We start from the raw sequence: 25,452 nt of genomic DNA on the forward strand, positions 1-25,452 counted from the left end.
TGCACAGGGAGACGTAGATATCTGTTCACGCACAGAGTCCAGCTTGCATCAAGTGTTGCTAGCCCGTGTCTTTGCGCTGCAGTGTACATGGATGTTTGGGTGGGCTTGTATTGATGGCAGGGCTTGGGGGCTTCTGGTTCTCTCACCGTGTGGCTGTTTCTCCTGGGAAGTGCTGGCTGCTCACTCCCCTGCTCTTGAGGAGCTGCTTGCTGGCTTGCGGAAGCTCATTGCAATTCAGGGGAAGTAGCTGAAACTTCTTTTCTTCTGGAAAAGTAGGTCAGGGAAATCTGCCTGTCAGAAATGTCTGGAGGGAGAAAAGGGGATTTGATGAAGGCAACATGAGCCCAACACAATCCACCTCCATCTGTTTTTATTGAAGTGGCATGAATGTAAATCATAAAGGCTTCTATAAAAATACCAGTTCCTGCTAGAGTGGCATCTGGTGACCTGAGGTTCAAGTCCAAAGGGGGACCTTTGGGTCCAACTTCTCTATGATCTTGGGCATCTCACTTTCCCTTTTTGCGCCCTGCTTTCTCTCCCGAAACAAGGAGCAGTGCTGCGGGGTATTGAGGAGGTGTGACTGAGTGACCAGCAGCTTTGCTAAGTTGTGCGGTGGGATGGGAGGATGAGCTGAATCGTCCAAGCTCTAGTGATCCATTATAGTAGCAAAAATTAAGAGATGAGTACAAACAGCGGTGTTTTGGCTAGTTGCTTTTTATCTGGAGGGGAAGAGCCGGGGGGTGGTGTGTGTGTGGAAGGATTGCTGTTGCTTGTCTTCCACTGCATCAGTGGAAGGGAAATTTGGTCACCCAAAGAAATGCTAGGTTTGGTTCAGACCAGGCTCGAGGGGAGCTGAGCATTACTGGCTAACTTCTGGCAACCTGGCTGGCTTGAGTAGCTCTTGTTTGCACCCCTCATTCTCCCAACAAGAGTGTTGTGAGCCTGCTCTGAATGGGTCTCTTTCCTCTTACCTGAGAGGTCTTCAAAGATGCACAACTGCTGCTGCAGGACTCCCGTCAGATGAGTGCTCTGGTGGGAGGAACTTTTGCCACTGCGCCCGGATCTGCTTTGCCTCAGCAACTGCACATCCCAGGCCAGCCCGCGGTGGGAGTGGTTCGCAGCAAGTTGGCCACCCTTCCTGTCTCGTTTTCATGGCTGTGTATCGTGTGCTGGAGACAGGGCAGTGCCTGGTAAAGGGTCTTTGGACATACATTGCTCGCAGTCTGGTAAAGGCAGGCAAAGAGTGGAGCTCGGCCGTGGGCACGCTTGCGTTTGCATGGGCTGTATTTGTGCATTGCTACGCAAAGCAGCAACTTGCAGGATGCACTTGCCTGAGCTTGCCGCAGCAGGAAGCGAAGTGCGGACATGGACAAGGAGGGACTTATCCTGTACCACTGGCTGGTGCAGTGACTTGTAGCCTGCAGAAAACATTGGGAAGTGTGGCATGGTAGCTCTTGTGTGTCTGAGGCTTTGCTACCTTGGAGATGGGCTTTTTAATAGCCTTCTGGACTTGCAGGGTATGGACTGACAAGTCTTGGAGGGCAGCGGTGTGTCCTGCTATAAGCATGTACTGTACCCAGGGCTCCTGTTTGACCACGGTACAACAAAAATGCTTTCCTTTTAAGAATGAATGTACTTATAACAGTGTGTGCATAAGGCTGGACAGAGGAGAAACCTTGTGAACACCAGCAGCCTCTTCTGTTGTAGTAGGTAGACCTGCCCTTGCATTGCTGAGGGCAACCAGCATTTAGGTGGGTCTAACCTGTCTCTTCCTCTTTGCAAATGTGCATAGCTGGTAGCCAAGTGGGTGCTGAGTTTTCTAGCTGCCTCAAATGTGAAAGAAATTTATTCAATGTTGCCGCTTCCAGTAGGTGCTGCTCTGCTTCCAAAAGGGAAAAGCCAGTTTGGTTTATGTTAGTGAGGCAGGTCAGGTTTTCATGAACATTGATGGCTTTATGCCATTCTCCATGTATAGAATTGATTTTGGGTGGTGCGAGCAAGAGTTTCTCGTGCTGCCAATTCTTAGCCCAGTAACCAGTCTTTGAATATGTGAGTAATATGTGCCAAGAAGACAACCTCAGTCTCCTGCTCTGCCAGTGCTTTGGGACTGAAGTCCAAATCTAGATCAAAAGCACTAAATGTGGGTGTCTTAAAATGCCAGACTCAGGTGGGGGCATAAATTTCAAGATGGAAGTGCCTCACCAGTTCATATCATAAAGGCATGTCTCAGGGAGAGAGGTTTGCTTCAGAAAACTCACTAGGACTTATGCTAAAAAAATTGGGCCGATGAGGAGAATCTTGTTTAGGCACAAGAAGATCAATGCATCTTCATGTTAATTACTTTTGGCAACATGCACTCATCTGTGACTTCTGCCAGTGCAAATGCAATGGACCTCAAGGCTCTTTGACAGAGCTCAAGATCTGTATGCTGCTAATAGGAGTCCTCAGAGGCTTGGACAATAGTTGGATCCCTTGTCCCTTTTGGTGGTGAGAAGAGAAACGAAACGAAAAGAAAGAGAAAGAAAAATGCAAGGCTGTCAGACAACATAAACTTCCTTTCTTCAAAATGGGTCAGAGCCGGAGTAGCAAATGCTAATAGTAATGCTGCTGCTACTGCTAGCAGACTCCCCGGGGCTCTGCTGCAGCCTTGCTTCTGGTTTCTTACATTCTGGAGCATCTCATCTACATGGAAAAAGCTTTATGTACCTTCTCACAGAAGCAGATTGAAGTCAGTAATCTGTCTCTGGAAAGTCCTTTACCACTTACCTATAGCATAGCTGTTGACAGCAGCATGGGCTCAGGATGATCACCAAGGTAAAGTGTACCCAGTCACATGCGAACTCCCTGCAGTCTTTCCTCCCGGAGCCATATAAAAATTACAGGGTTATTCAGCATATTCGTTTCTAGCTTTCTTTTTTAAAAGTGAGAGAGTGACTCACTTCATGTTTACTAGATTGAAAATTCACAAGTAATTAATCTGCTTTTGTATGGAAATGAAAATTCAGTTAACATCTCCGAAGTCAGTCCCTTAAAATTAACTCACTAAAACTACTTTAGATGTACTGAATTATAAGAACATTCATCTAAACTTGTTTTGTATAGAAAGCCCAGTTAATTGGATGGAGGATTATTATTCCTGAGTAGTCAGAAACCAATGGATTTTATTCAATGCCCTCCAAGAGTCTGGAGCTAGGAGATCTTATTGTATACACTCTCCCCTTTTGCTTGGAGGTTCAAAGAGGAAAATCTGCTTTTTCAAGCTTCCAGTTGGGTTTCTCAACTCTGCAACTTGCCAATGAACCAAAGGGTTTCATTTCTGTTTGCTCACGGTATTCTCTCTGGGTGCCCAGGGCAGGAAGTGGCTGTCAAGGCTGGGGCTAGCACTCAGCTAACTCTGGTTCCATATGTAAGTCTGCTGAGTTCCCTGTGCTCACTCTGAGTTCTTTAAAGCTATGAAGCCTTTCTACTGCAAAAACTTCTTTTAAGTTCACAGAAAATAGTTTTTATTAGCTGTATAGTAGGATGATTGTTAAAATTTCAATGTACTTTTTAGGTGTATTTCTCTTTTCTAAAAGATTTGAATAGAATACCTCAACTTTTGTGTCCATTCTAAGAAAGGCTGGCTTGGCTTTTATCTGCACATCTGCTTTGGAGGAAGGCCGTTACAGAGGAAATGAAATAAAGAGCTTCTTGCAAACATTTGTGCTGCGCTGAGGCTCAAGTGTAGTGAAATCTGAAGGGAGACACAGGATTGCTGTAGGATGGAGGTTCTCAGCCCAGATGAATACCCACTGTTGTGTGGTCCCCAAAAGCACACCCACCTGAAAAGTATTAGTTGTGCATCCGTGACTGACGAATCTGGTCTGGGGTCTGAGCAGGACTGTGTATTTTATTAGCGACGTCCAGTTGTAAAATCCTGACCTGGAGGACTGTGCCCTGTGAACTGCAGGTCCTGGGAAGGTGATTTTCAAGGGCAGGTGCTGTGCTGCCAGGACTTGCTATCTGACTTCCGTTCATTCTTGGCTTCCCCAGAAGTGGCAGTTTTTGCCTCCAGTGGTCCTGCTCTTGCAAGATGCTTTTGCCTTTTCTTCTGATGTGAACCTTCTTCCTTCCTTTGATTGTGCTGTTTGTTTGTTCCCATCCTGTCCTTGCTGTCACCTTTCATCTCCTCTGATGACACAGACCATGGATCGATGCCGCCTAGTAGCCCCTTTGACACTGAACCTGAGTTGGATCACTTGGGATATGTGGCATAATTAGGTACGATTGCGTGCAGATGAAACAAAGAAGTTTCAGAAAAAGCTCACAAAAACCCCGCGCTGAACAAGGCTGATTTCTACATGGAGAGGATTCACTTTTGACTAGGGTATGATCAGATCACCTTGTGCCTCGTGACAGTGCTGGAGAGTTAGTTGCTTCTAAGCAACTAAGCAACACGTCCCACAGCTAAGACATGACTTGGCCCTGTGCTGCGCATGCTTTGGCTGTTGCAATGGGAAGGATGATAGGGTTGTATATATTCTTGATGAGGGCAGGAATAACTTCAGTGGGGTCCAATTTTAACTGACCTGTACATGCTTCTCTAATTACATGCTGATTTTAAGCAGGGATTATTCTTGTAAAGCTGTATTTGAATTTGCCATGTTAAAAATCTTAAACTAGTGCAGGCTTGGCATATACCCTTCACCAGGTAGAAGCCACTTATAGATAGCGTGCAGTGGGTGCAGCTGAACCTACTGTGGCAGTTTGAAATAGCACTGTTCAGCCTCAGGTGGGTGTTGGCAGAGAAGTTCTGGCAAGGAGTGCAGTAGCTGGTTGTGGACCCCAGTAAGCGCCTCTGCCTTTCCACTGAAAAGCACTGCTGTGATTTCCTCTCTGGTTGAGTAGCAATGCTCTTTAGACTTTCTAAAGCAAAAGCATCCTCCATCAATGGCTGATGCCTTGAAAGGGAGACCTCCAGACCTTCTTCCTTCTTTCAGTGTACAAACCTATTTTAAATTCTCCCCCTCGCTAGTTCAGTTCCTGGACTGTCTTTGCCCCTTGTACAAAGCAGGGTTGGCTGCACTCCAGGTCTGTGAAGACCGACATTGTTCTGTGTGGAATTGCTCATCACAACTGGTTATTCCCTTTAAACCAGCATCTTTAGGTGACATCAGAGGACCTCGGTGGTATTTGCTTCTGTGGACAGGACCAAACTGTACTCCTGTTCCCTCTATGTGTCAGTGCACTTGATGCTGGAGCCAGCCCCGGTGATGCTGCAAAATGGTTCTTCCGGACAGCATTGCCAGGGTTGCAGTGGATGAGAGATTCACTTAAGATTGGGTGGGACTTCCCTGTGTCATGACATGGCTCTGGGGCATGCTGTGTTGGCTGTGAGTGCTGCTTGGTGGGGAGCTGATGAGGCCCAGCTTTTTGATCTACTGTAGGACATGCTGGGCTGAATACGGGAATCCTGGAGATGCTGGGCTGCTGCTCTAGTGCAGGCGTTGAGGGGAAGCGTGCTATATCTGCAGTGGCGGTGGTGGAACTGCTTCTCCTGTGTCAGGTTGGTCCAGAGAGCAGCTCTGAGCATCTTCTGCCTGGTAGCAGGCAGGACTGCTGCTGTTGGGCTGGGCGTCCCTGGCCCTGCCACTGCTGGAGATACGGCTTGTGTTTGTGAGGCTAGGTGCTCTGAGCATGTCAGATGGTCTATGCAGCTTCCAGGATTCTGGATAGTTGCTGAGCCTCCAGGTATTGTGGACGTGTGTCTCCCCTCAACTCAGCCTCTGTGCCTCCATCCCCTCCACCACATCTGGGCTGATCCTGCCACCTGCCACTTATGATAAGGAGCAATGGTGATGCTCTGATGTAGAATCTGATCGATTTTTTATATCTTACACAAGGGAAAGGTAGGGCAATTGCACCCAAGGAATCGTGCTAACAAAACATGCTGTGCTTTTGTACCTAGGTAGCAGTGCTCTTCAGCATCCCTGGGGGAACAGCTTCCTCTGTCTCCATATGTGATTATCCAGAGGAAGGGATTCACCTCTCCTTTGAACTGGCAGCCTATTTATAGCTGCAAACTGAGCACCAGTGAATATAACATGCTACTAACAAGCTGATGAATGCTTTGGGGGCCTTGGCTTCGCTGGGCTTGGGTTTTGTTCTTGTTTCTGCGTATTTCTGAACTAGGTTTTTCCTTTGCGTGGTACCCGATTGGTATGCCCAGATCCTCGGCTTTTAGTTAAGTTTGCTCCTGTGATGTTATTGTCCCTTTACTTTTGTCCTTCTCTTAAAAATTATAACTAGCTAGAATTTCACTGTCACTTGCAGTCTTATTGCCTGCCCTTCTTAACCACTTCCTCCGTGTTAGATAGAGTCAGATTCAGAGGTGTCGCCTCATGGCTGTTTTCAGAACTTTTCAGTATTATTCTGGGCTGGAACTAGCTTTTATTTCTTTTGTAGGCTCCTTTTACAGTTTGATCAGTGAACCAAAAAAGCCACATTTTTGTTTCTTCTGCTTCGGTTGGCTGGTGTAGAGCTGCCTGTGGGCCAATCCCAAGGTATGTGCACTGGCATACGTTTTTCTAACTGGCCGTGTAGAAGTCCTGGGGATGACTCATTTCAGAAACGGGTTAACGACCTCCTGTATAAAATTCAGAGTACTTAGAAAGAAAACAAGGACACTGCATCTGAACATACAGGTTTGACTTCACCAACACATGCCCAGATAACGGGCATAAAGGAGTGCCTCTGTTGCACCAGGTGGCTTTGTGTGCACCTATCGTGCAGGAAGTCCTTCACTTCAGCCACAGATTCCCACAGGTTTGTGGGAAGGATTGTACGATAAATCACCTGTCCCTCTATTTCCCGAGTTCTCCGATAGGCACTCTGGTGCTCCGGTGAGCACTACAAAAATGTGCTTTAAATAAGTGGTTGGCAGGGCATTGAATTTTTCATGTATGTTACGAATTCATATTGTCTTAGCCAAGGTGTCTTTGGATGGCTGCATGTGCCCGGTGTGGCTGTAATACAGGATGGGGTAAGGAGGCACACCAAGTTATTCACGGATCCTTTTGCTAGATGAAATATCTGTCATGATAGCTCCTGGCTCTCCTTGCAGCTTGCTGAGATGCTGGATGGGCACAGTGATCCTTGGTGCGGTGGGTTGACCCTTCTAGCTAGTTATAATTTTTAAGAGAAGGACAAAAGTAAAGGGACAACAACATCACAGGAGCAAACTTAACTAAAAGCCGAGGATCAGATGCCCACCAAAGCCGCTCTGTCACTCCCCTTCCTCAGCTGGACGGGGGAGACAAAAATATAACAAAAGGCTCATGGGTCGAGATAAGGACAGGGAGATCTCTCACCAATTACTGTCAGAGGCAAAACAGACTCGACTTGGGGAAAATAGTTTAATTTATTACCAATCAAATCAGAGTAGGATAATGAGAAATAAAACCAAATCTTAAAAACACCTTCCTCCCACCCCTCCCTTCTTCCCAGGCTCAACTTCACTCCCGATTTCTCTACCTCCTCCCCCCGAGCGGCGCAGGGGGATGGGGGTTGCAATCAGTTCATCACACGTTTCTGCCACTCCTTCCTCCTCTCACCCTTCCCCTGCTCCAGTGAGGGGTCCCTCCCATGGGAGACAGTGTTCCACGAACTTCTCCAACATGGGTCCTCCCCATGGGCTGCAGTTCTTCAGGAACTGCTCCAACATGGGTCCTTTCATGGGGTTCATCCTTCAGGAACAGACTGCTCCAGCGCGGGTCCCCCGCGAGGTCACAAGCCCTGCCAGCAAACCTGCTCCAGCGTGGGCTCCTCTCTCCGTGGGGCCACGGGTTCTGCCAGGAGCCTGCTCCAGTGCAGGCTTCCCACAGGGTCACAGCCTCCTTCAGGCATCCACCTGCTCCTGCATGGGGTCCTCCACGGGCTGCGGGTGGATATCTGCTCCACCGTGGACCTCCATGGGTGCAGGGCACAGCCTGCCTCACCATGGTCTGCACCATGGGCTGCTGGGGAGCCTCTGCTCCGGCGCCTGGAGGACCTCCTCTCCCTCCTTCACTAACCTTGGTGTCTGCAGAGTTGTTTCTCTCACATATTCTCAGTCCTCTCTTCCCCGGTTGCCCTTGCGCAGTTGTTTTTTCCCCTTCTTAAATCTGTTATCCCAGAGGCGCTACCACTGTTGCTGACGGGCTCAGCTTTGGCCAGCGGCGGGTCCATCTTGGAGCCGGCTGGCATTGGCTCTATCGGACATAGGGGAAGCTTCTAGCAGCTTCTCACAGAAGCCACCCTTGTAGCTCCCCCTGCTACCATAACCTTGCCAGGCAAACCCAATACACTTGGAAAGAGTGTCCTGTTGCACTGGGACAGTGGCTGGAAGTGAGCAGCTCCAGGTACATGGCGTGTCATCTGCTTAATCTGTGTGCTGCTTGCAAGAGCCCCCAGGGCCCTGTCAGCCAGTGAGTAACTGTCTGACGCTGCTGAGCCCAAGCTGCAGCACCTCTGAGAGCAGGGACTGCGCCTGCCAGGCAGCCTGGCAGCCTGCTGGGGAATCTTGCTGTGCCAGTGAGCATGAATGACTGCAGGCAGCAGCTGCCTGCGTGCTTTGCCTGGAGAGGTCCTCAAGGGGAAACTGCCTTTGCTCCAGCCCGCTGGAGCTCAGGCTGCTCCCTGGGCACAGCTCCTCTACTTTTGCAGGGCAGACAGTCCACGCTTCTCGACGCCTGCTCCCAGGGAGCCTGATGTTACAGGGGTGGACCTGAGCACGAGGCATTATTCTGTTCCTGGGGTTTTCTGGTAAATACCATCGTACCCCTCAGCTAGGGATCTAGCGTGAACCAATGCGTGCAGCCTCCTCACTTCCACTCCAGCTGCATGGGTTGTGTGGCATCTCTGCCTCAGAAAAGCATGCGTGGTTGGGTAGAAACAGCCCAGCAGCTTTGGATTGCAGTGGTGTGACAAGATGGACGTCTCTGCCAGGAGGGGCTATTTCTGAAGCTGACTGACAAGGAGAAGCAGTGCACACTAGAGTGTTTGCAGGCATCTCTGTGCTAAAAGGAAAGCTGCTCTGTAGCACCAGGTAAGCTGCAGCTCCTTGCCATGTGGTGTGTGAGATAGCTCTGGTATGTCTGTGACAGTGACAGGTTGGAGTGACTAACAGGGTCTTTCTAGGCAGATCTCAAGGTTTCCATTCCACTCGCTGATCTTGCTTTTGACACTGAATGCACAGAGTGATTGTTCTCCCATGATTTTAACAACTGTCCTTTCATAGCTCCCCCACTTTTCAGACAAGGGTCCTTGCTTCGTCTGTGGTCAGCACAGTGGCCTCACTGGTCTAGATCAGTGGGTTAAGAGACCTGGATATCAGAGAGGTTAAAAACCTGTTCGGAAACTCCATGCAGAAAATTTAAGCTCACTTTTAGTCAGCCTGGACCCCTTTTGCTTCCGTCTGGGAAGTAGTCCACAGAGACCCAGAGGTCTGGGGTGGTGGGTGAAAAGCAGTGCTTTCAGCAGCGCTGCACTCTGAAGGTACAGGTGGGTACCAAATTACAAACTGGTTAAAAGGAAAAGATTTAAATCAAAACTAGTGGGGAAAGCTGTGAACAGAGTCTGAATACATCTGGGAAGACAGCACAACAACCTTGTTAAGATAGCAGTGTTCCAGCCTGTGCAGATCCTGGGGATGATAATACTAGGCCATGATGCTTCGGTATGGTATTTTTCTATTGCTGACTTTTTCTAGCACAGAGCAGCATGACCAGACTGTAAAATGCCATTATGAGGTGCCAGGTTTGTATCTGACTTGAATCAGATTAAATGTTAGGAGGAAAAGAATTTTATTGGGAAACATGCAGTTCCCAAGAGTATTTTAGTCTTTCCTCGTAGCTTTGGAACTTGTTGGGCAACTTCATTTAGTGTTTATGGAAGAGTAGAAGGAGAGAAGTTTAAAAACCACATCACTGGGTATAAGGAGGGTGCAGGGAAGCCTCATGAGCAGCAAAATGTGTCAGTTCAAATTTCGAAGGCATGAAGCTGTGATAAAACACTACCAGTAGTAGCTGTGCTGGTTCCAGGGCTGTGCCAGTGCCATCAGAGATGGAGCAGCTTTTCCCTGGAGTGGCTTGGCTCAGGAAGAAAGTGTTTAATAGCACAGAGGAAATCTGGATGTGCAGAAGGCTGTAGCTTGCCTCAGTGAACAGTGGTACCTGCCTTAACTCAACGTACTGGTAGGTTCAGTCTCTGCTAATTCATACGGTCTGCTGAGCAGGGCTCTATATTGAATTCTGTCTGGAGAAAGGAGATTTGCTAGGAAGGAGGGGTAGGAATTGCCCCGCCAATGCTGACAGGCTGTAGTGGTCTCTTTCCTGTTGCCCAGGTTCTGCGCCGGCTGCAAGCCACATTGGCAGGAATGACCCCTGAGATCAGGGTAGGAAGGATGCCTGTCTTGTGTGTGATTTGCTCTCCAGGCTGGCAAAGCATGTGGGAGCTTTCAGTCCACAGCAGCGATGGGTCAGGAGGAGGCATTTCTCAGGAGGAAGCAGTCCTCAGGTCAAGAGGTGGCATGCAGGTTATATATTGACTTTAGCTGTCTCTTTGTCTGCTGTGTACGGTGTCCCACGTTGAGCCATGCTGGAAGTGAAGCATAGCAGCAAGCACTTGTGTCCTAGACACAAGTCCACAACACAAACAGCCAGTAGGGCAGAGTGGTCCACTTCTTTTCAAGGCTGCCTGTATTGCTGAGTCCAAAACTGCGGAGCTGTCTGTAGCTACGGAGCCTACAAAGGACAGTTGTACTTAGAGAAATCTGCCTGGGAATAGGAAGGGAGAATTTAATCGTATAGGCCTATCTTTGACTTGTCTCCACTATGGCATTTGCATTGGTCTGAGAAAGCAGCATCTGTCTTGGTTAGAAGCAATTTGCATGGAGAGATGCTGGCATACGCTTGCCCATGTGATGAGACGCCTCCAAACCTCAGAGGACGGCTCAGCAGCCTTGAGAAGGAAAGCACACGTGCTCTGGAGCCATCAGGCCTGATCAGTGGGAATCCTGGGCAGCTTCACTGGGTTGAGAATGTCACTGCTGTCTGCGCTTAGTGGGGATGGTGAGAGCAGGGAACACTCCCTGATTTGGTGTGTGGCCTTGGCCGAGCATTTGTGCGAGAGCGCTGTTTTTCTGTTGCAGCCAGGCTTGCTCTGTCCTGATTTGGGATGCTGTGACCTCTGCAACGGCACTGAAGAAGCCGTGCATCCAAGCAGCCGTGCCCTGCTGCTTGCAACAGCCCACCCTTCCTCGCTATGCCATGGGCAGCAAACAAGCAGAGGGATCTTGATGTTAGCTGTTGTCCTGAACAGCCATTCTTTCATTTGAAATGCAGTGTTATGAGTAGTTCCGATCTTCCACGTACACGGTGCTTGTTAACGTTCTGGGAGCACAAAAGCAGCTGAAAGCCTCTAGTAGATGTAGCTTTTTGAGGAAGAAAAGTACTGTGTACCCTGAGCACAGCACCGCTGCTGGTCTATCTGCCTCTTCTCATGTGACTCCCTGTGTTTAGGGCTGATGTACACTCAATAATGCATCTCGGCTGATTTCTTTTTAACAAGGATGTTTCAAAAGCATAACCTGTTAAAAACCTGTGAAGGAAACATAGTGGCTGGTCCAAGAACAGTTGTGGCTACAGTTTGGCTACAGCTATCAGATACCAGTTTTGAAAGCCCTAGGGAAGAGAATGATTTTGCACATCATGTCAGGTATTTAGAAAGAATTTTATATTCTCCTAGATAAATCCAACAGACCTTTTCTGTAATGCTGAGTGAATCTTATGTCTTCCAGACAAAATCAGTGAATCCATTGCCAGGCTGTGCTTGATCCTCCCTTGCACCTGGCTGCTTTCACATAGAACCACAGAATCAATAAGGTTGGAAAAGACCTGTAAGATCATCAAGTCCAACCATCAACCCAACACCACCATGCCCACTAAACCATGTTCCGCAGTGCCACATCCACACGTTCCTTGAACACCTCCAGGGATGGTGACTCCACCACCTCCCTGGGCAGCCTCTTCCAGTGCTTCACCACTCTCTCCGTGAAGACATTTTTCTTAATATCCAAACTAAACCTCCCCTGGCGCAACTTGAGGCCGTTTCCTCTCGTTCTATTGCTAGTTACATGGGAGAAGAGACCAACACCCACCTCACCACAACCCCCTTTCAGGTAGTTATAGAGAGCGATAAGGTCTCCCCTCAGCCTCCTCTTCTCCAGACTGAACAACCCCAGCTCCCTCAGCTGCTCCTCATCAGACTTGTGCTCCAGACCCCTCACCAGCTCCGTCGCCCTTCTCTGGGCACGCTCCAGCACCTCCATGTCTTTCTCACAGTGAGGGGCCCAAAACTGAACACAGGATTCGAGGTGTGGCCTCACCAGTGCCGAGAATAAAGGCACAACCACTGCCCTACTCCCGCTGGCCACCCTGTTTCTGCTACAAGCCAGGACGCCATTGGCCTTCTTGGCCACCTGGGCACACTGCTGTCTTCTAGTCAGCCGCCTGTCGACCAGCACCCCCAGGTCCTTTTCCGCCGGGCAGCTTTCCAGCCACTCGTCCCCAAGCCTGTAGTGTAGTAAGCAGCTCTGACAGCTGATGTGGGTGGTCACTAGTAGCTACTGCTTGCTGGCTGAGACATGCACACGGTCTGTCGATGTTCTTGTCTCTTCTCTGAGCCTCCTTATCTTGTAGGTGCATTTGACCCAGCATGGTATGTCTGCTATGCCTTGTTCTAACTGTTGTATCTCTTTGGGGTGTGAGCTGCTCTTTCCCGTGCATCTGTTGTGAGTGACTGTGCCGTCTCAGTGGTATTGGAATAATATGAAATATATATCTGAACACAGAGGAGTGCTAAGAGCTTGTGATGGGAGAGCAGGCTGTTCCCAGGAGGCCTCTGGGTGGCAGTCAGAGCTCCTGGACAGACCTGTGCATGTTCCCTACAGTGGAAAAGCCGCTTCTGGGTGTGTTTAACAGAGCAGCTGGGTGCAACAAGCTCAAGGGCAAGTCACTGACCAAACCAGAGCTGTTCTGAGGTCATCTGCCCAGAGATTAAAGAGTTAGGCACTCTTCCAAGGGCTGATCGGAGCAGGGCATGCCTGATAAATGTACATGCGTGGTGAGATGGTGTCGCTTCATGTAATTAAGAATGGACTTCCCAGTCAGATGAGAACAGTGGGGGCTGTTGGGGTGGGCTTTCTCTCCTGTGAGGACAGGAAAAATGAAAAAAATAGGTGCTCCAATTCAGTACAGTGGTGCTGAGATCCCATTGAATATGCTGCACTGGCAGGGCCTGCACTAGCCTCTTTGAAAAGAGGCTGCAGTCTGTCTTGAATGGCTATCTTAGGGAGCATGTGCTAGCCAGGACACAAGGCTGCGAGGACGACTCTGGGCAGCTGCAGGCAGCCAGCCATGAAGACAAGGAAAGGTGGACGTATCTACTTGCAGGACACTGTTTTCTTCCCTTTGCCTCCCATTTGTCCTGACTGAGGATGCCGTCTTGCTCTTGGTAATGTATACGCTGCCGACATTGGCACTCTTTGCTGTTCCCAGCATGCCATTGCCCTCTGTACTCCTCCCGCGTAGTGCGGCCAACTTGCTTCTGTGGGGAGAATGAACCCCTTCTCAGCACGGGCTTTACATTCCTTTGCTGTTATAACCCTCAGAGACAAAAAGAAGAATCATAGAATCATGTAGGTTGGAAAAGACCTTTAAGATCATCAAGTCCAACCATAAACCTAACCCTGACAAGTCCACCACTAAACCATGTCCCGAAGCGCCTCCTCCACATGTCTTTTAAATACCTCCAGGGATGGTGACAAGAGTGTCAGCTGGTCCTCCATAATGTCTGAGCTTTGGCCTTGGGTTTGGTCTGTCTAGACACACTTGGAAGGAGGTGGGATGATGGAGGGGACCAGGAATAGTAACATGGGAAAACAGGCTGGATTTCCTAAGGCAGGCAGAGCCATATGCTGTGAAATGCTTTACAGGAAATGAAGGGATGTAGCAACCTGGGGAGTTTTGTCTTCCTATCCCTCATGCTTTGGGATTTCCTTTGGGAATTTCATCTGGGAATTGGGATGAGTCAAACCTACTGCAACTGGCAGTAACAGAAGTCTTCTCTGGCCCCAGCAGCGGGGCAGACGTGTGCTATTGGTAGCAAGCTGCTGTCAGCCAGGATGCTGGGGAGCCAAAACATCCCTCTCGTGGCAAGGAGAGGCTTGCTGGTCAGCACCAGGGCTGTTGTGCTGCGCACCACCTTGTATAGCTCAGCTGGGGGATCTGATACACAGCAGGCATTTGGTGGCCCTGGCCCTAGCTCTTTCCTTGCGGAGACCCCAGGAGGGTGCTGTCGTGGCCTTTGGCCTCTGCGTCCTACTGTGTTACACCACTTCAGTGCAGCTTGCTTTACTTGCCCTTCCCAGGCTGCAGCAGTTGCAGTTGCTGGGGGGCAAAGTGGCAAGAGTGTGCTAGCAAGCCTTGTGTGCTCTGTCACGCTTTCTCTTTCCACTTGCTCTCAAAGCAGGCTGACGTCGGCCTTCATCCCAGTTCATCTTAAAGCATGTAATTGGCCCACCTACCTGTCCTGATGCCTGAGCTGCAGAGCCTGATGGAGAGCCTGCTGCTGTCCCAGTTCATCGCTCCTGTTTGCTGGCAACAGGGACTTGGTTTCTGAAAGTGGAGTAGATCTCTCCTCCCCTCTGCATGCATCAGTGGTGTCTCCTGCATATATATCACTTACGGCTCAGGGGGTATCTTGATTTCAGAGAGCTGTGGCCGAGAGCGCATTCCGGGCAGTATCTCACTGCTCGCACCCCGTTTGTGTGCTCTTCCCTTGGCACCTGCTTTGGCCACTATCAGAGGTGAGCCGTAGGGCTGGACACCCCTCTGACAGAGGGGGTAAAGCTGCTTTTACAAACTGCTCTATGAGGCTAGCCAGCCTGCAGGGCGAGCTGCAGGGCATCCCCATGGCCCGGGGTGTCTGGTCCTGGCTGCCTGCCTTCTGCCCTCTGGTGAGAACCTTTGCTGGAAGTAGGTGCTGCACAGCAACTGAGCAGGGGTGCAGGAGCGTACCATACCTTGTGAGCCCCACCAAACATCTGGCATGTCTCCAGAAACCCAGTCTCAGAGGTGGATATCACCTTGAAAGGCAAACCTGAGCTGCCAAAGTCAGGAAAAATACTGAGGAGCTGATAAACTGCTGCTATTGAAGGCTTAGCCCACGACTGTGCATCTGGTAAGGGTGGTAGTGTTGACAACGTTGTGTGAAGGGCCAAGTGCTGGGAAAGGTGGATGTGCTCTAACATTTGTAGGTGGCATGGGAGCTACAGGCAATACCCAGGGAGCCTGGCTGCTGCCACTTGAAGAAATCAGTGCAAATGTTCAGGAAAATAATCCTGCCGAGGGAATGAGCTGCCACTCACCAGTGGTCATTAAGCCAAGCACTGAACAGCCCACAGTGCCAGCAGAAAAAATGTACCATGTCTGCTCAAAAGGAGTGTGAGACCTGCTGTTAAGGTTTTATATCCCATTAGTGGCCAGATGTACCATTCAAAGAGCCCTCATTGCTGCCTCGCTTTACACTCCAGCCTTCACCTTCCATGTATGATCCCAGTAGAAGTGCTCCTCGGCACCTCTGCTTCCTCAATGCCTGTGTCCTGTGCAAAAAAGAGATGTCTGAGGTTCCTTGTTCACACAGATCTCAAGCTTCTTCTCTGCCAGGCACCTTTGCCAGTTTGTGGATAAGTTATGGGTAGTTGTGCAGCTCCAGTTTTGCCGGGTGCTTCTAAAGCTCCTGCTCCCTCACTGTGTACAGTGTACCCACAAACCTTTTTGCTGAGGCTGTAGGTAGGTCAAAATTGTTTCCCTCTCCTTACTAGTTGCTTTCAGGCTTACGGGCAAGGCACAGGCTCTAACCTGCTCCTCCTGTACTGTGCATAGATGTATTTTCATCCCATTTTCCCTCCCTCTCTACCAGCCTTAGGAGCCATACCTCTGGTTTGTATTCCCCTGGCATCAGGGGCTTTAGAGATGTGTGGCATTCACTGAAACATCGGCCTTGAAATGCAACAGGAAAATGAGCCACTGTGGGTGTTATCTGTGAGCAGCAGTCACCTGTTGGGACAGGAGGTTGGATAAATTTGCAAACCATATCTGGAGCCAGTGCTTTGCTGCTGGCACTGAATTTCGCAAAATGCATGTGTTACAGGAGCTTTGATTTTCAAGATGAACTCGCGGGCCAGGTTGGTGACAGTGTTGTAAGTGTTTCATTGGACTTCAGAGCAAAAACTCCAAATTCGTCATTTAACTAGAGAGGGAGGAAGCAGTTGGGAGGCTGCAACCCAGAGCGAAAAGAAAAAAAAGGAAAAAATGTGCCTAGAATGATGCTTTGGATGTTTTCAAAGTACGACTTCAGTGTCTAAGAACATACTCGAGAAAATTGCATACTCTAGAAAATTTCACCTCTGAGGTTTTAGTGCTGTCAGACAGTTAACTCAGTGAGTTTCTGGGTTTGCTCCTTTCTCTCTTTTTTTATCTTTTATTTCTCCTGGTCTTATTTAATGTAATAGCTTGCAGTTCAGAATCCCAACTTTGAAAGTCAGTGCATGCTTACCTAAGGTGAGTGAGAGTGTGTATCTGCATGCACGTGTGTCGGTGCACACGTGTGTGTGCTCCTTAGCTGGGGGTGGTGCTGTCAGGATGCATGTGTATGTGCGTGTCCTCCTTTTCGTTACCATCATCTTAGCTAGGGGTGGTGGCAGTGATGGAGGTGTGAATGTGTGTATGTGTACGTGTGTATGTGTACATGTACTCCTCTTTGTTACCTCCTCAGCCAGCAGTGGTGGTGGGGTGTGTGCTCCTGCCTGGTACCGGGTTGAATAAGGAGGCAGAGTAGAGTGTGTGAAAATTAGGAGCTACTTTATTTTGTTGCATGTTTAAGAATCCATGAAAGGGGATTTTTGGCTGACTGGCCATCCCCGTTAGGGATGGAAAGAAGGCAGCGTTTCTGAAGATAATGCCAGGAAATGGTGAGTACCTTTCACAAGTAAATGACCACTAGTGAGTGGAGTGTGGGAGTACTGGAATTCCAGGAGGCTGTCAGTCTGTCCTGTTGGAGTTAATTTTCCTTGTTGCTGTCGGTCACTGCTGCTGTCAGAGTGTTACACAATCATGTTCACCACAACTCGATATGGAGGAAGCCCTCGCAGTAGTTCCACAGCTCAAGAGCGGTTGCTACTTAGCCTGTTTAATTATATGAGCAAGTAGATCCAGATTTATAACTTATCTACCAAAAAGCTCAGTGACTTGAGGGGATCGCACAGTGATCAGTGCTGGGCAAGACCGTGGGGTAGTTGCCATGGGATTTGGCTGAAGCGTTTGGTGAGGCATACCGTTCTGATCACTGTGGATCCATTCCTGTCCTACAGAGATCTGCAGGGATTAGTGTGAGACCCACTGCTGTCTGGTACTGGCACTAAATACCTAGCGATGACACAAATCTGGGTGGTGCAGGGACTGGTTAAGTAACACATCAAAGGAGGGTCATCCGGGACAGCCAAGCTGCTAAGGAGCAGCTTTTTAAAAATTGTGTGCTCTTGTGCTGCAAATAAGTACATTTAGGCTTATGCATGCTAATCCCTGCGGGAAGGGTAGTAGTATTTTAGAAAGCACTGTTTTGAGAAGGAGTTGGAGTTGCAGGGGTACAAGCTACACCTGAGCTAGTGAGATCTTTGAGTGCTGCAGCAGGGGAAGAGCAGAGGGTGGAAGGGGGTAACCACCTTCCTGCATGTGGTATGGGAAGGACCAGCGGCAGAGTACGGGATCTCCCACTGTGTAAAAGAGATCTTGAAAACCAGAGAGGGGTAGAAAGAGAAGAAAGAAGCTTTAAAGTGCCTTATCGGAGATAAAAGAGCTGCCCAAGTGGGCAGAGCTGATCAGTATGTGCGTACTTTTCCTCGACAAAAAATACCAGGTACTGACAGGACTCCTGAGTGCCTCAGAGAGGAGCATGAAGAGCTAACGAGATTGGATATATCCTTATGGAAGTTTTAATCTTTTGGGGATAACTTTTCCATGCAGGTAACTATCACGACTAGATCAGTGCTTGCATGGAAGATTTGAGTAGATGTTCTGTCCTTGGCTTACATGTTCAAGCCTCATTCCTCTCTGTGGCTTGTCTAGGGACTAGGGACAGTCAAAGTTAGCACTGGTTAGTGATGGTGTTAGCTAAGCTTAGCCTCCTTGCAAGTTTTCCTTAGTACATCTGGTGTAGTTGCTGTACCCCATCTTGCTGGCTAGCACTCGGTCCTGCCCTCCCCGTCTTCGAGATGGCCTCCTTGTCTTTGGCCACGCTCCCCACAACTCACTCCTAACAGTGCCTACGTATTTCTGGGGAGCAAGAAGCCTGCCCTAGATGATAGATTTCTCCCTTCCTACAAGCAGAGGCTCAGAGGGGAAGAGTGGACAGAGATGGGATCACTGATTGCAGTGCTGGGGTGCACAGGGTACGAGGGTTTAGGGGGCTATAGCCCTGGGCTTTGGCTGAAGGAACCCAGGCCATCTGGCAAAGAGGCGGGCAGAGCTTGCCTGCACTCCCAGCTTCCTGACTTCTGGTTTCCACTATGCCCTGATATCCAACATCAAAGGACAGAGCAACAGGGTTGCAGTCACAGTCCAGCAAAATTCTGCACAAGCTAAAATCATTTTAGCAGGGAGAGCGGGGACATGGTAGGAAGTGAGTGCTTGCTAAGTCCTAAACCTGTCCTGCAGTATGGCTGTCTGTCCTTTCCTTTCCGGTATTGTTCCACCTCTGGGCTGTTCTCCACTGTTGCTGTATGTTAGCGTAGCAAGAGCAGGTTTTTCTTTCTTCAAAAAAAAAAAAAAAAAAAAGCAGGAGGGAATAGATTTTGCCCTCAGAGAGCACAGTGTGTCAGACAGAAAGGTATTTGGTAGTCCCCCATCTGTTCTCCAGGAAGGGTGGCCTAAATCTCAGGTACAGCACACTGGTATCCACAAAACTCCTGGGTACCACTGGCTGCAGCAATGCAGACATCGAGCGTGGAGCACAGAGGCTAGTTTGCAAAACATGAGTGACGGTGTGGCTTGTTGTAAAAACGTGCCTGGCCTGTGCTCCCTGACACATAGTTCCTCGCAAGTCCCTCCGTGGGAGTCCTGCTGCAGGCTCCTAGGCGGGAGGTCGGGGTGGCTGGCTGTCTCACAGGCACTGACTAATCCTTCGAGCAGCAAAAGCAGCTCTTCTCACTCAGCCTCAGGCTCCTTCGTGGGTTTTTCTTGGAAATGCCACTTACCATGCTGAGTCCTCAGGATCTGAGGTTGTCAGGGTGGCTCTGCTGTATGAGGCTTCCTGCAGGGCTGCTGCATCCCAGCTTCCCAACTCAGCTCTGTGTGGTACTGCGCAAGAGAAGAGCCGAGCTGTGATGTCTGCATGGGAACATTTGCCTTAACTAAGTCCAGGATAAGAGTGGATTTAAATGCTTTGGTTTATAAATAAACAGCACTGTGGCCAAGGTAGATTTAAGCAGAGCTGGCGACAGCCCTGCTTGGGAAGGGATCTCTTTACCACATGGCCTGCTGTTGGACTTCCTGTTGCATGCTAATCCCTTAAGCCTGCTTTAGCTCTGTTAATTTTCCTTCTTTCCTTTTTTCTCCAATGGGCTGTCTCGGTGGCGCGTGAATGCCAGTGTTCCTCAGCCAAGCTTGTGCCTGCGGCTGGGCCAAGCATCCAGGCTGCCTTCCGAGCACCGGGTACCATGTGGCAGGGCCCCAGGGATGGTGGTGCCTGAATGTGTCCCATTCTCTCTGTCTTACAGGCTCTGCAGTCTGCGCCTGAAGAAACTCACGGTGCTGAAAGAGCTGGACAAAGAGCTGAGCTCTGTGCTTATCGCTGTGAAGATTCAGGTAGGCTCCTCTCCTCGCTGCTGCCCGATGGCAGCAAGCCCATCCTTGTGCCCTCTGTGAAGTGCTGGTCTGTATGTCCCTTGCCTTGTGCCAACCCCTTGCTTCTGTCTCAGTTAGCACCCTTGGCGAGATTTTGGCTCTTAGGCAGGTGGGAACGATGCCCCAGGCACAACAGCAAGCTGCCTGGTGCTCGTTTGTATCAGGGATGAATTTGGTTAGGCCTCTGCACTGGGACAGAGTGCCTCTTGCTTCACTGCCTGCCTCAGCCAAGGCCCTCCTCTCGAGCTGCTGTTCGGAATTTGGCATCCCCTACCCCACTGTTCTGACCCTTTAGGCAGGCTCAGCACTGGGTGGTTTCTGGCAGTGCCCTCCATCTGGATCCCCTCCCCAGGGAGCGAAAGGTGGGAAGGGGAGGGTGCAAAGGACCAGCGGCTCTGTGCATGACTTCTGCTGACATTTGCACCCTGTGTGATCTCACTGCTGCCTCTGCTGTCCTCTCCCTGTCTCTGTGCATCCCTGCTAGGCCTGGTCCCTTTACTCTGAGCCAGGCAGAGGGGAGGGGAGAGGATCTTTCTCACCAAGGAGAGAAGGAATTTGCCCCCATCCTGGTATGTGTGATCCTCCCCCCTCCCTCTCTGCAGCTGGTGGTGAAGAAATAGGTCCCTGTGGGCGCAGGGACATCCTTTCCACCTGCCAAAAGACAGCATGGAAGCAAGATGCCTCTTGAGTATGCTGTCCTTTCCACAGCTCCCCTAAGCCAGCTGGGATGCTGGTGTCCTTCCTTCATTCTTGTCAGCTGGCAGAAAAGCTGCTGATCCCATTGAAAGCACCGTGGGGCGGGAGCTCAGCAGCTTTGCGCTCCCACAGAGCTCTTTGTGCCGTACACATTAGGATCTAAATCCTGGATTAGTGCTGGAAGCTGCAGTATTAGTGGAGCTCTGGGAGATGGGGTTTGCCTTCATGGCAGACCTGATTCACTTGCGCAGAAGGAACTGAAAGCGAAATGTGTGAAACCCGGGGCCTGGAGTGAGGACAGCAGGAGGATGCTGTGGTCCACACACTATTGGTCAATGTCGCACTTTGCTGGCCTTTCCATCACTGTGTGTATGGTGCCATTCCGGAGAGCCGAAAGCACTGGGCTTTCAGCCCCAAGAACCCCAAGGCCTGTGCCCCTTTGGGGCAGGCTTTAGCAAGGGCAGGACAACCTGGGCAGGAGAGAACTGCCTGGCTCCTGGAAATGTGGGAGCAATCATGGCTGGGCCGCAGGTGCCAGCAGCACAGGACTGGGGGGCTGGGAGCCAGGTGGGGCTGTGGGTCCCACGTGGCTGGGAGGGCTAGGCTGCTCCCTCACTCCTTTTATCTCCTGCACTGTTGGCCCAAGCTGTCTGTGCTTCTCTGGACCGGGGAACCTTAGGCTCCTGTGCAGCCCCCTTATGCTGGGGCTGGCATGTTCTGAGGGTGTGTGTCCTCAGCTGCCCCCTCTCTCATGCACTGCAAATGTGGGACTGTGGAACAGGCTGCACAGTGGGACTCCAGCTCTTTCAAGGAGATCACCCCCGTCCCTGCCACAGGCCAACCTTGCACCCTGTCGGCAAAAGAAATTAACAGGCCTCAGCAGTGACTGTTTGAGGCCACAGGGGCTCTTCACTGCAGGGCTCCTTTCCCTGCCAGGAACAGAGGCTGCATTCAGGGTCTTAATCTAAACATGGTCACCTCTTCTCTGCGTGGCCACATACCCCTGGCTGCATGCTGGTGTAGGCTCCCTGCAAAGCTGAAGGAAACTGGAGGAGAATGCTTCTGCCCACATTACCCTGTGGCTCAACACACATTGTGGGAGGGGGGTGTACTTGTGTGCCTGCCCAGGCTGCTTCCACCTGCCTGACCAGCCGCCTTGGCAGAGTCGGGGACTGCTGATCCTTTCTGGAAGGCAGATGGAAGCTGTAGGCAGCTTCAGTGCAGTCTGCCTACAGAATGGCCTCAGATGGATCCATGCCTCCTGCTCCTCTCCTAGGCAACAGATGAGTCACGCTAGCGAGAAGCTGTTTGAAGGCTGCCCAGCAAGCGCTGCCATCTCCATCTTTTGGATGGAAACAGCCGATGCACGTAATTTGTGGAGGACCTGCAAGTTCCCAAGGGGACAGCTGAGGACTGGTGGAAAGGGGAGCTATATTTTCTCTCATTTCAGTAGTAGCCCTGTTAGGTGAAGGAAGTTGCCTGTCAGGAAGTTGCTACTCTGAAAGGCAGGTTGTATGGAAGCAAAGCTCTGACCCTGCCTGAATGGGGCCGGCACCAAGACAACAGCCCCAGCGCTGGAGACAGTCTGCTTAATGAATGTACATGACCCAAAGGATAGCATAAGGCTGTCTAGAATGTCTGATCTCCTTCTCACAGTGATCATGCCCTTCTGGTCTTAAAAGGCAGTTTCCAAGTGTGACATGTGCTGTTATCTGCTCCTTCATCTGAAAAGACCTCTGTCAAAGGACTTAAGGGAGCTTTCATTGTCTACAGAACATACCCATTTCCCAGAGGTGATTTAAGTATTTAATGTTCAGTGGCTTCCAGTGAGATAAAGTCTGAACTACTGTGAAAAAGGTGACTCATATCACTTGAGTGGTTTTTAAACCTTTATCCCTTGTTACTTGTTTTAACAGGCTGGAGATGTCATAGAGCATTTCCTTCTATGTATTGTTCAGCATGGCATTAAGAGATCCAGGTGTGCCTGGCTCAGCTCCATAAAGGTGCAGATATCTGTCTTGGCGTCGTAACTGATTATGGTGTGAAGGGAAATGTGGTGCTCCCTCTCAGCAGAGAGACTTACTGTAATTCAGAAACACCCGGTCTTGAGCTGTGAATAGAGGAAACAATCAAAGAAAGAAGAAAACAAGCCCCAGCATTCCCAAAACTTTCAGCTCCTGTGATGGGTGCTGTGCGAGGGATGCAGATCCTCCTGCAGCTGCTTGCAGGATGTGGCTGGTGCCTCAGGTTCAACCCTTGGTCCTGCTGTAGAGGGATGTTGCTGGCAGCCCCTACATAGCAGACCAGAATGTGTGCCACAGAACAGTCCAGACTGAGAAGCTCATTTGCCTCTGCCAAGCCTGCCTGCTGCCCCGGTCCTGCTCCGTGCAGGAACTTGATTTTTTGCTCCTTCTTGCAATTCATGGAAGGTACATGCAGAGTTTTCTGTCTACACCTCACTCATGCTTTGTTGCTAATCTTTTTGCAACCACTTGTAGGATTTTCCACGCCTGCCTGAGCAATCCCAGCTACCCCCTAAATAATAAATTTGCTGATGATATTTAATGGGCTATTCTCTCCCAAAATGCACCTATAGCTTGAATTCTGGGGAGTGCTTCGCTGTCTGCCTTGGCCTGGTTTCCCACACTATGTTAGTTCTCTCTCCTTTTCCAGGTTTGGTATTCTCTTCTAGCCTCAACCCTGTGTTTTAAACAAGACCTATCAGGACAGATTTATACCTGAAATTGGGGATTGTACCTTGCAAACCAGACCTGGGCACCATACTGTGTGTAGTAGTGAAAGCTCCTGTATGTTTTCAGTCTATCAGGTAGTGAAGATCTGTGACCACAACCTCTCCCTATTGCTTTTCACTTCCTTGACAGTCTTTGTTGTCTGTGATCTTCACTGTAACGGTCTGATATTAAGATTTCCTGTAGTACTGATGGTGATACTCGACTGTTCTGCTGAGAAATTGGTCTTGCCTGACATTACTCAAATTGCAGAACAGCTGAGCTGCGTCAGGTGCTCAAGGCCATGTCCAGTTGAGGTTTGAATTTCTCAAGGGATGGAGAATCCTCAGTCTTTCTGTGTCCTGTCCCAAGGTTTGACTGCACTAATAGAGAAAAAACAAATCCCAACATCTAATGGTAATTTCCCATGTTCCAGCTCATCCCTGTTGCCTCTCACTCTGTCCCTGGGCACCTCTGAGAGGAGTTCAGTCCTGTCTTCTCTGCACCCTCCTGCTAAGTGTCTGTAGGCAGCAGTAACGTACCCCTTCACCCTCCTCTTTTTCCAGCTGAACAAACCCAACTCACTCGGCCTCTCCGTGTATATCCTGTGCTCCAGCCCCTGACCATCCTGATGTCTTCTGCTGGACTTGCTCCAGTCTGTCAATGTCTGTCTTGTACTGGGGAGCGCAAACTGGCTCTGGAATCCAGTTGTGGTATCACCAGTGCTGACGAGAGGAGAGGAATCCCTTTTCTCTGCCTGCACATTTGCTGAGGCTGAGATTGGTGTCATTGCTGCAACAGGGCATGCTGCCAGCGTAGGAGCACCTTGATGTCCCCCAGGATCCCCCCTGTCCCTTTCTGCTGCCTGGGGTTCTTCGCAGGCAGCAAAGTCGTGGGATGCCCTAGGGAAGGACTTTGCTTTTGCCTTTATTGAACCTCATGAGGTTTGTGTCGACCTTACTAGAAATCCCAAATTCTTCTTAACTCCCTGTTGCTGACAGGCAGGTAGTAGCACCCAGGTGCTGGTTTCTAATCTGTTTAATTGGAGCAATGCTAGTTTCTGCTGGGTCATGGTTTGCTCCTGAAGGAGATCAGTGTTTCCTACTGATACGCGAGTGCCATCCGTTTCATGAAACCTAGCTTACCTTGCAGGCTGAACTTGAGCTTTAGGTAGTGGCTTTACTTGCTGAGAGGACTGTACCTCACGCGTTTGCTGTACAATATCGAGCCCTTTTTCTACCCCATGTCCTGAGTGCTATGCTCCATGGTGCCCTGGGAGCTGGTCCTCTGCCTGAGCTTAGACATTATGATCTCTCTCCCTTCGTGTGACCCCCCAGGCCAGGTATCTCCTAGGGCTTGAGCTCAGCCAGGGTGCAGCCTGCCAGGTCACTGCACCCATAAAGAACTGTCCTGGACCTAAAAAGTGCTGCTGTTTAGGGGTCTCTGAGCTCCCCTGCTGCTCCCTTGTGCTTGCATTGTGATAATGAACCAGCCTTTGTCCCAGTCCTTGCAATGCCACGTGGATGTGCAGCGGCGTTTCACTGGGGGCCAGAGCCTAGGACTGGAGCTGGGTGTGTAACTTCCATAATAGTAAAGGACAGTAACACACAGGACAGCAATGTTTATGAAACCTTTGCTCACTGGACACACCACCCAGGCTGTCCTCACCTTTCCTTTGCTGTAACTCTGTCCCCAGAAATAGCATCTTCAGGAAGAATAATTGCAGTGGTGTGTGTGGTTTTATGAAAGAATAAATCTTTGGTGGATAATCTCTCTGCAACAAAGAGCAAATGGTAAATGTGCTAAAGTAAATGGTCATTGTCATAGTGACCACCTAGCAACTCTTATTAGAGTTCAGGAAGGAAGAGTCAGTGCATTTTTGGCCAGGAAGGCTCACAGATGGTGAAGGGGATGAGCTCCACCTCCTCTCTTCAGTTTTAGGAAGACCTTTCACAGGAAAGCCTCGCTCCTGGCACAGTTGCAGGGAACAATGTTGCAAACAGCTCCGACTGGGCTGGTTGAAAAACCAAGGAGGATTTTGCTAGAGC

The 25,452-nt window shown here is 49.9% G+C and overlaps 1 protein-coding gene across 1 annotated transcript in view; it reads left to right on the plus strand.

Moving 5' to 3' along the window:
• LOC104256004 (phosphofurin acidic cluster sorting protein 1-like) overlaps window positions 1-25,452 on the plus strand; it is a 73,359-nt gene that overhangs the window by 31,172 nt on the left and 16,735 nt on the right. The window contains exon 2 of the mRNA XM_059832940.1: window positions 19,853-19,940. Coding sequence (XP_059688923.1) covers window positions 19,853-19,940 — 88 coding nt within the window. The remainder of the gene's footprint in view (window positions 1-19,852; window positions 19,941-25,452) is intronic.

Source organism: Gavia stellata, chromosome 37 (genome assembly GCF_030936135.1).
Source record: "Gavia stellata isolate bGavSte3 chromosome 37, bGavSte3.hap2, whole genome shotgun sequence".
Lineage (NCBI taxonomy): Eukaryota > Metazoa > Chordata > Aves > Gaviiformes > Gaviidae > Gavia > Gavia stellata.